At 39.6% G+C, this 15,616-nt stretch overlaps 1 protein-coding gene across 2 annotated transcripts in view; it reads left to right on the top strand.

Moving 5' to 3' along the window:
- Positions 1–259: 259 nt before the first annotated feature.
- The window catches only part of LOC138032726 (germinal-center associated nuclear protein-like), a 48,633-nt gene continuing 33,276 nt past the window's right edge, over positions 260–15,616 (top strand). The window contains exons 1-13 of one of the 2 annotated variants that reach the window (XM_068880431.1): positions 260–436; positions 2,490–2,586; positions 3,450–3,713; positions 3,846–4,588; positions 5,288–5,393; positions 5,837–5,913; positions 7,056–7,125; positions 9,135–9,215; positions 9,663–9,736; positions 10,831–10,899; positions 12,140–12,205; positions 13,122–13,268; positions 14,982–15,043. In XM_068880431.1, the coding sequence (XP_068736532.1) occupies positions 407–436; positions 2,490–2,586; positions 3,450–3,713; positions 3,846–4,588; positions 5,288–5,393; positions 5,837–5,913; positions 7,056–7,125; positions 9,135–9,215; positions 9,663–9,736; positions 10,831–10,899; positions 12,140–12,205; positions 13,122–13,268; positions 14,982–15,043 (1,886 nt within the window). In that variant the 5' untranslated portion in view covers positions 260–406. The remainder of the gene's footprint in view (positions 437–2,489; positions 2,587–3,449; positions 3,714–3,845; positions 4,589–5,287; positions 5,394–5,836; positions 5,914–7,055; positions 7,126–9,134; positions 9,216–9,662; positions 9,737–10,830; positions 10,900–12,139; positions 12,206–13,121; positions 13,269–14,981; positions 15,044–15,616) is intronic. The other variant, XM_068880430.1, reaches the window with a different exon arrangement.

The following is a 15,616-nucleotide window of genomic DNA, read 5'->3' on the forward strand; positions in this document are numbered from 1 at the left end:
AGCCGTTCAAGACGGGATTGACGCCAGTGGTACGAACTTTGTCATCACAACAATATCCGTAATATAACATTCAACTTTTTTAGCTGAAATAAAACAACTGAATATCATCGACCTTTCTTGTTACTATTCCGGTTCCGGTATCGGATTCCGGATCTTCCAGACAGACGCAACAAGCTGACGCAACATGTAGTGTTACACGGATCATAGGGCTGTAGCCTCGTTTTCAAAGCAATAAAGTTGGATACTTTGTGCAGCTCTTATGACGAAACGGAGATTTTTCCTAATGGCCGCCATACGTTTGCTCTTCGACGTTCGAAGGCCACGCAAAATTTAATTGCACCTTTCACTCAATAGTCTCAGGTGTTTTTGTGGATTAAAGAATAGGTAGAATCGGTTTTGTTCAACAATGCAGCTCAGCCAACTTCGGCAGAAAAAGGTACGTAAGCTGCGTCTAGTTTGATATAACGGTACATGTACAGTAGTTGAGTTGGAGCAAAATTGGAGAGATTACCAATTTTAGATGCAATTTCACCTGGCCACATTTGTGTTACTATAGCGCTATCGTTTCAGGAACGAGGCATGTAACAACACGCGCGCGCTATTCCCATGAAATCAAATTGCTCCGGTATTTTGAAATTTAGCCTGGACAGTGTTGTTCGAAATCCAAATAACTATTTAAAAGTTACCCACAGATGTACTGTAGACAAAGCATACAGTGTAAAATAATGTCTTCAAACAGAGCACTTTAGTATAACGCGGGATGCACGTACTGTAAATCTATTTATGTACTGTATGCCAGTCAGCAATCGGGATTTTATGCGCCAATCAAATCGAAACTTCAAGATCCCCACCCCCTGGGCAAACCCCGGGCATTTGACTATGTGTCCGGGGAGTGGGGAATTTGACCTTTGCCGCCTTAGGGTGGAGAAATTGAACCGGAAGTGTCGGGTTTCAAATGATTAAATATTTTCAGGCGCCGAAGTTTCTAACAGCCATAAAACACGTGTTTGGACGAGATTGCAGAGTTTAAAGGAAGAGATATACCATTAAAAGGTCTTCAAAAGTTGGGGACAGACAGACAAATCCGACGATTGGGTAGGGCATTTGAACATCATTTTGGCCCGAGGGGGCAGGAATTTGAACGATCCAATCTTCAAAAGTTCAAATACCCGTGGTTTGCCTGGGGGGGGGGGGGGAGGGGGGGAGGGGGGGGTTTGAAGTTTTGAGTTGATCGGTGCATTAATTTATTGCTGCATACTTCAACTCTTCACATCGCTTAGACTGAGAAAATTAAGGTTACTAATGCTCACCTTAGAAGGGTTTGAGATTTCTGCAGTCTATATTTTAGCCTTTTTCTGCAGTCTGCATTTTATGCCATTTGCATAACAGTATAGGCTGAGGATACATGTAGTTTTGGCCATTACAGTTTGGAACGGCTTCCTTGCTTTTATTTATTTATTTATTTATTATCCATTTGCCTTAATTAACTACATATTACAATGAAACAGATCAAGAAAATACATTAAAAGGCAAGGAAGTCTCAAGAAACCATGAAGGGTTCTAAGGAGGACTGACCCTCTTATTACTTACAGCAAAGTTTAACTAAAAATTGGGAAAGAGTTCAGACAAAGAAAATACAAAATAGCGGCAAAAAAAATAAATAAATAAATAAGAAAATAAAAATAAAAAGTTAGGGAGCAATACTATGAAACTAACAGGATGTACTGATAGTACTGATCATATTTCACATATTCATTACCATGAGGGCTTGACCCAGCCCATGCAGGATTGCATTGCATTGCATTGCAATGTATACACAATTGGTTAAATTGTCCAGCTAAGTGCGATGGTCAATTCTCCCTTATGTCTGTAACCCGCACTTCAAAACATACATTTATTTCATTCAAATCATCATCATCATCATCATCATCATCATAGCAGCCTATCATGGGCGACAATGGCTGTTTCATTTAGGACTGATCAGATTCCTCCACACAGCTCTGTCCTTAAAGCCTTCTGCTGCCAGGAACTCCTGTCTATGTCCAACTTCGCCAAGTTTCTTTTTACAGTGTCTTTAAATCTGAGCCGTGGTCTACCCTGATTGCATAACTGCCGAGGGAGACGCTGGTGGTCCATCCTCTCAACGTGTCCGAGCCAACTCTGGTTCATCCGTATTAGCATGTCCTCCATTAATGGTAGACCAGCTCGTTTCAACACTTCTATGTTGGTTAGAAGTTCAAATAATAATACTACTAATAATAATAATCGTCATCAGCATCATCTTTTTGTCATAATCTCAAGCTCATCTAGTTTCTTATACATGTACATGTACATACATGTATAAGTGTTTTGAGTCATCAGGTGGACTGGAAACAAAGGCAGTCTTTCAAATTAAAAAGCAGTTCCAGCTGTTCATAGATCAAACAAATTGTACCATCTTTTTTGTGTGTTTGAGTGTTTTTTTTTTTCATTTAAATATACAACTCTAGAAAAAGGAAGCAGTGCGAAGGCTCTCACATGGTTCTGCAAGTACTTCGTCGTTTTCTCATGGTCCTGGACAATGGCCTCAGCGTCGGAAATTTTCAGGTATATGTGCGTGTATGGTACTTATTTACCCTTCCCCACCTGAGAGCATGACTGGCTAAAGCCAGACGATTTTACTCACCAATTGGGGGCGTTTTAGTGTGAATGGGTATACAACCTACAAAATTAAGTTAATATTCTGTGCCACCAAGTTTGGAGTCTAAAACACAGGTCACATTCCACAGGTCACTCGTTGCAGGTCATTGTTGTACCTTTTTGAAAGTAACTCAAAGCCCTCAATTTGGCTAACCCTACATGTAGGCCTAAAAACCAACCTAAGCCCAAGGGTTAGCCAAACTGAGGGTTAGGGTTCATTTTCTAAAAGGTTAAAAACAGTGACCTGTGGAATGTGACCAGTCCTGTGTTTCAGACCTGCCGCATCACGCTTAATGTTTTGTCAAGTCAAAAAATCTATCGAAAAATATTGCCTGGAATTTTAAGCTTCTTTTGAGATGATAATACATGTACATGTACTGCTTTATAAAGAAAATTACGAACACCTGGAAGAGAAAATACTTTGTAATATAACAATATTGAAATAATTAACAACTATTCACTGAAGTGGAGGTGGCTAGTAGTGGGTATTTACCAAGCTGCAAAGCGGTGAGGTAAACATCCAGCACTTGCCATTGTCACTGAGGTAAATAGTTGTTTTAGCGTATACTAAAACAGTGAAATAATATAGCACAAAAAGATGATTTTAACTCATTTATTCCTGCAAAGATTACAACATTATCGGGCACAAATTCTGCGCAAATTGCTCAGGGGTGAATAGCAAATCATATCCGGAGTTTGAGTCAAGTAGCCAATCAGTGCGCACGTTCAACGCTATCCTCTCTTTTAGTATTATTGTGTTTTTTTTGTAGATCAGCATAAAGTGCTGAGGCAACAGCCTTTTGAAGCCAGTCAGAGGCCTACAAAGAGAACCCACGTCAGCCCTCTTCACCAGGATGCTGCAGAGAGTCTCAGTAAGGGAAATAAGCCAGTTAAACCTGTTGGTGAAGGAGGGTTTACCTTTGTGACTGCCTCAGTGACCAGCAGTAATGAAGCCCCTCAGACGATTACTGATACTTCATTGACTTCATTTACATCTTCCCCTGGATTTGGGTCTGTGTTTTTCAGCACTGCTGGTGGGTTCAAAATGTATTAATTAAGCATGTAGTTCTATTGTAGAAGTTTACGCTACTGTACAAGGGATTTTACATTCTTCTGATTCTGTATAATTTTTGTAGAATTAATTTTTTGTGTTTTTGAATCAACAGGCAAGACAACTGCTTCATCATCAGCTAGCAGTGTTGCTTCTGTGTCAACATTTGGGGCAAACACTACTTTGGAGGGATCCACAACATCCAGCATATCACATAGTGTCTTTGCACAGCCGGTGGTTGGCCCTCAGACGAATGTCTCAACATCTCATTTTGCAATGTTCCAAGCTTCACAACCTGAGTTTAGTGTAGATGTTCACAAAAGCACCACATCAACAGATTCGGCATCCTCGGCGAGTGCAACTGATGCTGGTTCCCTTGTCAAAGAGCCTGTGTCGAAAACTTTAACTTTCAGTAGTTTCAACAAGCGAGGCTTGTCTAGTGAAACCTTGTCAAGAAGTGCATTTGACAAACCCACCATTAGCAAGCCATCATTTACATTTCAAATGCCAGCATCACAGCTTGCGAGAAAACAAAGTCATTCTTCTGCATTTCAGCCTCTATTTCCAATCACGACATATTCTACAACAGAAACCAGTAAATCACCACCAGGAACAGCAGGTGCTTTTAGGCATACATTTGTTGTGAAAGGAGAGGGTCACCAGGCAAAGGAAAAAGCTGCAGAGAAGAAGATGAAAAGCTCACCAACTGCAGACCTCACTGCTTTGGTCATCAGAGAGGTACCTGAAATGTTCAACACCAACGTGTGGCTCAAGAGATTCTATTCACGATTTGGGGAGGTGACAAAGGTTATTTGCAATGCTGCGAAAAAGAGTGCAACTGTGGTATTTAAAAAACACGTAAGAACATGTTGAGGATAATAATTTTGTTAAAACATAACTTTGTTTGATGAACTTGTGTAGGATAAGCACAAAATCAGTTTTCATGTGAGGTGATATGGTGAATATATGTGTGAGCTGATACCTAAGATGAGGGAGTCGGAATGCCAGAAATAGAGCATATAAGAAATTCTCAATCCAGGTTTATGTGTTTTGGGGGTTTTGATTGGCTTACTTAATCTGGGTTATCAGCTCTTTCTGTATGATTGAACCAAGTGTTGCTCAAAATGCTTGGTGCAAAGGGAAATTTTTGAAGTGTCCAAATGTTCAGAATGTATTGAAATTGCATGTATTTTAACAACAAAGTCATCTGCATGTACATGTAGGTTCACTTCTCATGTCCTCATTAAACCCTTTCGCTTTTTTAAGGGCCACTGAGACTGATACATTTTACACTGTCTAACACCAGACTCGTCAGTGGGGAACCCCTCAGGATTAAAACGGTTAAATAATAAAACATTAAATTTTATTTTCCCAAATTTGGCACTTGTTAAATGTACATTATGGTGTCAATTACATGTACAGTGTACAATAATTGCATTACCATTTGTTATAATCAATTAACAATTATGGAACATGTATATGTATTCTGCACTCTACTTAATTATGTAGTTTGCATTATTCATGTAATACACATCACTTGATTGTTATTACGCATAGGAAGAAGCCGGAACTGCCAAGAAGGAAGGGAAAATATTAGGACAAGGTTTGCCTCCTGTAGAGATATTCTGGAAACAGCAAGGAAGGCGAAAAAGCGGATCTTCAGGTGCATTTATTAAAATTTAAAAAAGTGGAGCAATTGTTTCTTATCCCATTGACAGAACTTTGGGCCAGAGGAAGGGAATGAGTTCATTTAAATTAATAAATTTTCCATCTCACCATAGTGCATTTAATAATTCTAAATGTTCACTTTGGCTCCACTCAGTCTCTACCATAATCTCATGTGTGGTATGACCCTATGGTTGCACTGGTGATTTTGTAAAATTGAAACATTGTTCCGATGATTTTGTGAATTTGAACCTGCTGGACATTTATTGAAATTTAATAAAACGATATCTTTCTATTTGCACTTGTTGGATATGAGATGGGTAAGCTAACCGACGTACTGTATTCAATGAACGCTTTCGGAATAGTTATTGTTACTACGTTTGATATTACATGTGGCTCCTTTAATACCTTGTGTATTATATTTATCACTTGTACTTTTAGAAAATAATCAACAAAGTCAAGATACTGTCAAGTCAGCCAGAAGAATTCCTACTAAAAGTGGAAAGACTTCAAACCAGGTTCTTTCATTGTTTTTCATTGTCTAGATGAAAACTACAAACTACAAGAATGGCTATCATTCCAATGTACATTGGTCTTTGAACTGTACTACATGTACAATGTACAATTTTTTTTTTTTTCATGTCTAATAGTTGGTTTTCCCTTTTTGGTCCACCCCAACATACAAGTTGTTAATGTGTACAATGATTTGTTCCCCACAGTATGCTTAAAAGTACACTGTTGTGTGAAGCTTGGCAAATTTCCCATTTTTTAAATACAGTCGAACCTCCACTAACGGACACCTCCTGTAAGCGGACACCTCCCAAATGCGGACATCAGTCACTGCGATTTCTCCTCTAAAACACTACATATTTAATCCCCTCTCCCGTAATCGGACGTCTCTCATAAAGTGGACAAAGACACCTATTCGGGTCCACAGGGTCTAAAATATCCTCCCGTAACGGTTTTATTGCACGCTGTCCTAGACAAAACATAGCCATTTCGATTACAATTAGCTTTTTTTCATTTCATTTCCTTTTTAGACTTTTCTTCAAGCCAGTCACACAAAAATTTGTCTCCTTGAAATTTTAACTTGCAAGGCAATTCCATACCATATCCTGCTCCTCTCACAGTTTATCCGCTTTCCCGTAAAAAGAACTGTTGCTGAGTTAGACGCACTCCTCAGGAATTCGTTACCCAATCTCAAACATATTCTGACTAATGGCATCATATACAAAATCAGCCCTTACTAAGAGAAATCATTAAAAACCCTCCCCTATTAAAGGAGGTCTTTGAAAGATGTACTTGTTAGAGCAAAGCTCTGAGGTCTTTGAATTTCCTATCTTGACCAATAAGAGTTGTGTTTGGCGTGTCCACTCACCTTGAAACACAATTACAAGTTCTCTTAAGAGCTTTAAAAGACTTGTTGTGGTGTAATTATATGTTCTTCAACTTTCCATGAGCGGACACATCCTGTAAGCTGACACTTACCCTAGTGGTCCCGAGGGTGTCTGGTTAGGGGAGGTTCGACTGTAATCATGTTTTACATCACTGGTGCTACACATGTCGCGTACAAATCTCTGCATACGTTTGGTAAAGTTCTTGGTCTTGTACATGTACGTGTATGCAGTGTTAAGTCTATTTGTCTTTTTTTTTTTTTCAGATTGCTCCATCTGGTCAAGAGAACTTGTCGGAAATTAAAAGTTTAGGAAGCAAAAAAGAACTTCAGGATTGTATGTTCACCAACTTTGCTTTTTGCATCTCAACATTAAAGCACTCAGGTTCTGCCTGTTGCAAGAGTCGTGACCCTTTTATTTTTTCTTTTGCCTTGATACCAGCACATGCACGTGCATTTTGCCAAATGTCAAGCAATTCTCCCCACAGACAATACTTGATAACTATTGTTATTAATTATTGTTAATAATTAGTCCCCTGACTTTCAAGACAATAATTAGCCTCCAATATCAAAACACTGTTTGGAGTATTGCAGAAAACATCTACATGTACATGTAGTTGTTTGTCTATGAAAAAAAATAATAATAATATGTTTTAAAGAAAGGAAAGGTCGACTTTGTAGACTACTGAAATCAAGCTAATATTTATTGGTCATCAATTATGTTAATGAAGGATGACAATCCAGCTGTAATCTAAAGTATGTACAGTAAATGCTCAGCCCTGAATGTGTTTGTTCATGTCATGAAACAGTTAGTTTCTTAACTCTTTTGCCATAAGCGAAAAATAGCTGCAATGTTTTTATTGGCCAAAGTGAAAGTGAAAGACCATAATAATCTTTGTCCGTCCAATTTTTGGATAAGCATTGTTTTTGATTTCTCTTGGGACCATTCTAAGCCCCAAGAGAGACGTGAAATAAATGCTTATGCAAAATGTGGGTGGACAAACAGAGTATTATGGTATTTTCTGCTTCGGGCAATTGGGGGCTAATTTGATTGTACGGTATTTTGTAACTGCTGAACAAGAGAGTGTCTAATCGGCGTGGGTGGGTGGGTGGGCCATGGGTCGTGGGTCGCTAACCCTAACCTAACCCCAACCCTAACCCTTTTTTTAATCAATGACTGGAAATTCTCAAAACAGACAAGACCTAAGACCTAAGACAAATTTGGACCGAGCACTAAGGGAGCTAATATGTATCTTTTTTTTTCTTCAAACAAACACGACCCACGACCCACCTACCCACCTAACCATGACCCACCCACCCACGCGATTTAGCCTCACCCGTTGAACCCGCTGGGATTTCAGACTTTTAAACTCCCGTTTTACATTATAATAAGCAGCATTCACACGCTTAAATTTTAAGCTAGTGAGCCTGTGACGTCACTTTTCCCTGGATCCAACTCTCTGAGGTCCAATCGGTCAGTGTTGAACGTGAGTAATGGCGGACCGTGAACATCCAAACCTTAATCTCAAAGTAAACTGAAAATTTTGCCAGTCAGGTGTTAAGCAAACACACTTTCAAAGTATGAAGGAAAAAAGGAAGTGATATTTTTTTAATCACAGGGGTCCTTTGGGGAGCTTAAGCATGCTCATTTTTGAGACGCGGACGGCAACCGAAAGTGAGCTGTTTTCACACAACCTCATTTACATTGCTAAGTATCTTTTCTCCATTAGAGATGATTAGTATAAAAATCTGGGAGACACCACTGCCCTAGCGCGCGAAATGTTCTCTTCCGGTTGCCGTTCGCGTCTCAAAAACGCGTTTGCTTAAGCTCCCTTTTAAGATGATTATGATGCGATAATCACCTAAACGGTTTTTATTTTTCAAAATGGCCGCAAGCTGTTTTGTTGCGATGACAGACGAAGAAATGAATTGTTTCAAAGGAAATGCATATTTTTCAAGTAATCAAGTCTGTAATTATTCACGCCGGGCTCGGGGAATATCGATATTCACCTCACCTTAGGCGAGTAATTGTTAAGTATTTGATGGAATACATGTACACAGAGGCTGGCGGGCTGGTTACCATGGAGGGTTAGTCAGGTTTGTATTCATTGTGTATCAAAACTCTTACCCACTCGATTTACACTCAACTTTCAGTTGATTTGACTCGTGGCACACTTCAAATTTAATCAGACGATGGTAGAAATTAAACAAAATCTTTTAAACTAAAACCAGTTGGTGCAAATCGACTAAAATTTCAACTGAGAGCACTGAGAACTGGTTATGAAGTTATCAAGTGCGAAGCGACTGTTACTCTTTTTAACTGGTTATTACATTTTGATTTCTTAGTTCTGCAGACGTTAGAGCCGAGTGAAACTGTGGCCGAAAAACTTCATGTTTTGGAAGCAATTGACAAGAAACTCAGACAAGGTGTGAATTCTTTTGTAGTAGCTTGCATTTCTTTGTCCAATTGCGGAATACTTTGAGAGCGAACTTAAGTACATGTACAATGCACGTCTACGACTGCATGAGTGTGTTGTGTTTTGAGCACGTGCATTGAATTTGGAGTGCGCAATTCTCCTTACATGGAGAGAGGATGATCTTTGATCTAGGAGATTCCTTAGTGGGAAAAAGGTTTCATTTTCCCTTGGTTTCAATGCAAAACCTTTCGGTTGGAGTTGTGGTTCATGTTAATGGTAGAAGTAGAGCACAAGCAGTTCCTCCTATGTCAGTTCAGTTGTGCGCTGAACAACGAAATACACAACGAAGCATGATAAAACAACACAAATCAAGAACTACAATTTGGGAAAATGGAGGGAGCGGTGGTTTTTAGAGAAAAGGGTTTCAGACTGTAGGTTGTGTGATGTTTTGTTGCAGTGTTCAAGAGGTCATCAGACATCAGTTGTGCTAAAGCTGTCACTGGTTCATGCAAAGATATGTGTCCTGAGAAGGTAGTACATGGGCCCTAATTATCGCCGTCTACTTTTCAACAAATAGATTCCATTCTTGTTGCCGTGCTCCTGTTCAGTAGTAGAATGCAGATGACGTCAAAATGTGGCAAGAACAAAAAAGTGGCACACGAGAGGAAAGCTGAGTGTGTCACTGATGTTCTTACCACATTTTGACGTCCCTTGTGATCGATTACTGAACAGACACACGGCAATATGGAATCAATTGTTCACAATATAATAGAGTATGAAACGTTTTTTTAACATAACGTCAGCTTTGCGTCTGTTGTCAAATAGATCACAGGTGAGAACCAATCAAAATGCGTGCATTATTGAGCTTATTATATAAACATTAATAGGCCTTTTTTATTTGAATCTCGAAAATTATTATTGATCAGCTGATTGGCCGTGAAATGTCATACGTAAGTCTCACCCTATCACAGGGGATTTCATAACCATCTTTTCCTCCTTGTATTTAACTTTTCCTGCCAGATAGAGCAGTTTTGAATCAAAAGCCGCAAAAACAGAGTTTTAATTATGTATTCGGAACTTAGAATTAACATCTTCGCTTTCAAACCCGTCACAATTGTTAATCACATTAGCCAATCATAGGAGACGCTTACAATCGGATTAACCAATCATAAATGGCGAAGCGAACCCGTGTATATAGCCGGCGCTAGGCGCGGGAAAATGCCCGTGAACAAGTTACCAGAAACAGTTGTATAAACCAACAACAAACCTTGACAATGAAGTGAAACTTACTCTAGCACCAAATAAAGTTTTTTGTTTCTGGTATTCTAAAATTTAAAGGTCCACATTTGCCCACAAGTCATTGCACACAGTTATTGAATTTCGTGTAACATGAAATTACCAAAAAAGCTGACATGTTGTTTCCCACATGATTAAGTGCATTCAGCCAATCAGAACACGCCTTTGGACAAGCTGTCATTTGAAAACAAAACCAAACGACCGCAATGACTTTTGGACGAATGTGGGTATTTAGTGACCTCGCTCCAAGCCTATCCGTTGTTTTGTGTAGGTAAGGTAAATTAGCATGCACTTGTAAGAGCTTTTTGCGTTATGATAATGTCCTACAGGAGAGATATATGAGGGAACACCAAAGAAGGCTGAATGTGTTTGAAGCTATTCCTGGAACAGGAGGCATTGTAAGTGATGGTTTTTTTTTTCAACTTCTCTTGTTAAGCTGCCATTTTGGATGTTAAACCGTCCCCTTCCCCCCCCACCCCCCACATTTTTGAGTTAAAGAAAAACACAGTACAGATTTTCAGTTTTAACTTCCACCCCAGAATAAACGTGACACTCTTCCAGAAGAAAGGCTTACTTTCTGCTTGGGAGGAAAATAAGTTAGCATTAACTCTCTACTCGTTTCTGCCCTCTGCCACTCGACCTTTTCTGCAACTTAAAACTGTTTTTTTTTTGTACCTCTTTTGAATTTGATCGTCTGGATGGAAGTAGTCCTGAGAATTCCACCAACAGTCAGTCAGTCCTACCAAGTCACTACCAACAGTCCTGAGGACTGTTGATAGTGACTGATGTTTCGACAACCCGAGTGGAAACCATCTTCAGAGTCGAATGATGGTTGGAAATTCAAACGTACCTAGCGATAACTCTGGTCTGTGTTGTGATTGGTAGTGAGGATGGTGAGTGGTGATTGGTGCATTACGATCTGGTTTGTAAACCGTTTGTAAACCGGATCACCCAGACGATCAAATTCCATCTAGTTATGTAACTCCTGTGTTCAAACTATTTTCGATTCTTTTTTTTTAATTGATGTTGATTTTCTTTTTGTATGTTTTTTTCTCATTACTCCGACCGACTGACCCAAAATTAGGAAACACATTTGACGGTTAACGGAGAAAAAATGGGGACGACCTTAGTTCGTAAAGAGTCTGAAAAAGATGGAAAAAAGATACCCCATACGATTCCCTTTGCATAACATTGCAAATATATCTGAAAGACGTAAAATACTCTCACACAGCATGCTGTAATCTTAAGTCTGCGGTGACGGTGTATGCCACGGCAGTTGACTTCTTTCGTCCGCTGTAAGGTGCAGAAACTACAGGTTTTATAGGCCATTTCCGAGTTCATCCCTGCCTCCTTTTCAAAGCGAGTATAAGTGCGAAGTTATTCTTATGAAAATTAGTTTTCATTATTTTATATGTAAAGTAAAACTACTTACCATCAAAACAATTGGCACGTAGACTCGCTTTGAAGAGGAGGCAGACGTGAACTCGGAGATGTCCTTTTGGGACATGGGTTGATTTAGCTTTGCAATCGTTTTGGCGGAATTTGCGGTGACGGGCAGAAACATTACGTTTTTCCCAACGTAATTTAGCACTGTCAAATTATGTATACTGCGGGAAATGACTTATATCTTATTCCTAGGATGAAAACCCTCAAGTGGATCATGCACGGGCCATCAAAGAATATGACAGATCTGCAGCAGATAAGGTTTTACTCCTGTTTGGCTTTCTGTACTTTTTGTTTTAGTGCATTTGTTTGCGCGACTGACTCAAGGCGCGTTAATGAGCCGATTTATGCAGAAATCAAAGGCTATTTTCAAGTGTTCCTCTGCTTCTCTTTTCATTCGATGACAGCGCAAAGTCTTTCACGTGAAAACCAGTTCTCATTTGTATGTAAAGGTTCCGGTAATTAATTATCAGCATCAGAGAAAGAGAGAAAACGAGACCCTGAATCCATACATGTAGCGTTCACGTGGGATGCTGACAGTTTACTTGTCTGTTCTTAGAAAAGGCGATGTCATTGAAATGAAAGAAACAATAACATGGACGTGAATTACAAGTAAAAGCGCGGGTTAACAAAATATCAAAAAAACTTGGTTGTCACCCATCCAAGTAGTTTCGTTAAGTTTCCCCGACCAATAGGATTTAACTTCAGTGACAAGCACGATCACGTGGTTAATATGTCAATAACGGTAGTCGATGGAATAGTTAACGTGTTCTGTTTATTGCTCTCCGAGCCAAAATGTAAGAAGACTGCCTAAGGCTTTCACATTTCAATCTACTTCTAGTTTCGCCTTTTATGGCTTTGGGCAACACAACATATCGTCAGTGCTATGACATGGTTTTTGGTAACAAAACTATATAGTGTGGTCTTCGTTGATGCAAGAACGCTGCTGTCTTCAGATTAAGGTAATAGCCAGACAGTACCCCTTGAAATAACTTAACACAAATGTCGCCTCGTTTTCCCTCTTGGATCCATGGATAAGAATGGTAAAGCTTGTAGGCTCTGTTAGATGTTTTACAAAGTACTTGCATGATCAAGAACATTTACAGTAACAATAATCTTTACTTTACGAGGTGCCACGATCAATGTTCACTTTATGATATGGGTGTGACTTTTCCAGGAAGAGCCGCTCCCGCACGAACTTCGCCCCGTACCAGTTCTAAAGATGACGATGGATTATATAGCAACGAATATCATGGATCTTGTTGAAGGACGAGAAGGAGAATGGTTTGATTTTGTGTGGAACAGGACCAGGGGAATTAGAAAGGTAAACAGTTCAACATAGAGCGAGTTTTAATCGAGTGTCGTAAAACCAAAACCAAAGTAATTACTTTGGCCAATCAAAAAGGTCGGAGACAATCCAGTAAACCAATCAAAACTCGAAGACACGAATCGCGGGAAAATGTGCACGTGCAAGCCACGAGTGGTTTTGGTTTCACTTCTGGTTGGTTGACAAAATGGCGCGAGAACTTTGAACCAATCACTGAGTGAAGTAATGCAAAACCAAAGCAATTCGCTAATTACTTTCGACACTCCGCTCTAATCCCAGTTATAATTAGTTACAACTAGTTATAAAACCACCGTCGCGCAATTGAAAACAATCCAAACAATAGCCTGAGCCTGAGTGCGATTCACATTCCGTTTGGGGTTTCGAATGACGGGCTTCTGATCGGTTGGGAAAGTGGTGCAAGGTAGCTGTATCAGTCAGTTGCAAGAAAGGGCAGCATTCACATGAACCAATCGAATTCGTAACAGGTATAGCCCATGCCAAGGATGGGAAAATCACAGTGATTCTTTGCTAGTTGTAGAAACAAGTTAGAAACTAGTTGAAAATAATTACAAGCTAACACTGGGTAGGAACAGAAAATGGCTCTCATTTAGGAGAGTGCTATTATCGTGCAGGCTTCCCGCAGTGCTCTTTGGGCAGCGTGGAGCGTGCGTCCGGAAAGCTTACTCGCGGGCTCAGTATTACAATGAATACCATTTTGATAAATCTGTACGTTTCGTCTTCCCTTTAAATTAATGTTAGATATATGCTGAAGATAGCGGGGCAATCGACATTAGACTATTTGAACGAACTACATGTAGGGCTTACGCTCGAAACTTCAGCTATATCTTTGTCGACTCGTTTGGTGTATACACATTTTCGTAATTCGATTCCGTCTTTTACATACTCGAATTAAAAGAAAACAACACTCAAGAGTAAGATTTACCCAAATTGGCTTACGTCTCCATCAGCGTCAGCCAAGTTTTGTGGGAAAGTAAACAACAGACTGAATCGCCTAACTCAGTGTTGCACCCAATGGACCATTTTACAGTTGTGTCCTTAGTTACCTGGCCTATAAATGAAAGTGAGTAGAGTTGACGTTGTTTTGATAGAACTAATTAACAAGAGAACGAAATCATTAACATGAGAAAATCAGGGAGGTCTGTATCACACAACAAGGTCAACTCCAGCCTCACTTTCATTTAAAGGCCAGGTATTTAAGGGTATGACTGTGAAAAGGTCTATTCAAAGCCTTTAGGAATAAAACGTTATGTTCCATGTATTTCTAGATCATTTAAATGTAAACGCCATGCATTATAATGCAAATACAATAAACAAAGAATCTTAATCCCGGGAGATTTGAATTGGGCGCAACAATGAGTTAGCGGATTTGCTCTATTGTTTATTTTCCCGCAAAAGTTGGTTTAAAAGTTGACACTTTTGCGCTGGTCTTTCATATACTGAATCCGAATTAATTAATGTCCGTAAAACAAAAGCTCAAAGCGAACATATCAATACCTAATTAGCAAGGACTAATCGGAATAAGGTTTTTCCTTTTTCTTCCGCCATTTTAATCCGGTATATGAAAGCCATCCCCACTTTTAAGACGCTAATATAGGGGCAAACCTGATACCAGATTCTTACTCTTGGGTAATGGAATTTTGACGTAGATGAATTTGTCGTCCGAATAGATAACCGTCTGTTCTTTTCTAGGATATTACGCAACAACACTTGTGTGACCCAGAATGCGTTGATCTTGTGGAGAAAACGGCAAGGTGAGACAATCATTTTGGGGTCTTGCATACAAGGAGGCTTGTAAAGTAAACTTGAAACTTTGAGTTTGGTTTTCACCCACGTGACAAGGAGGCCATGTGGGATGGCACGTGAATTGCATAATAATCATATAGTTTAGTTTCCATCGGATAGACAGGTTATTGTTCTTGCCATCCAACATGGCCACCATGACGTCACATGTAAACCAGCATTACGTCATTAAGTTAACTGTCAATTACAGGACGTATGCTATGTCACATAGTCATACACTGCGAGTGGTATATACCACTTCTATACATAATGTATCGTTTCATTAAACAAAAAAACTGCCTCATTTAGCATCATTTGAATGAGAAGTCATATCAAGGACTAGTGTTTCGTAGGGGGTCAAGGCACGTCCAAACAAAATCATTCCGCCCTTAGGCCTCATGTTTTCAACAGTTTCTCGGTGGGTGCATACCCCGATTCTGACCACTAGTTGAGTTTGTTCCTGGTAGTCGCTGGTTCAACATTTCGGCTGCACTTGTAACAAGCCCACTGCTTTGCCTCCGGCCAGTTGGAATTCTTACAAAGTT

Source organism: Montipora capricornis, chromosome 14 (genome assembly GCF_036669925.1).
Source record: "Montipora capricornis isolate CH-2021 chromosome 14, ASM3666992v2, whole genome shotgun sequence".
Classification (NCBI taxonomy): domain Eukaryota; kingdom Metazoa; phylum Cnidaria; class Anthozoa; order Scleractinia; family Acroporidae; genus Montipora; species Montipora capricornis.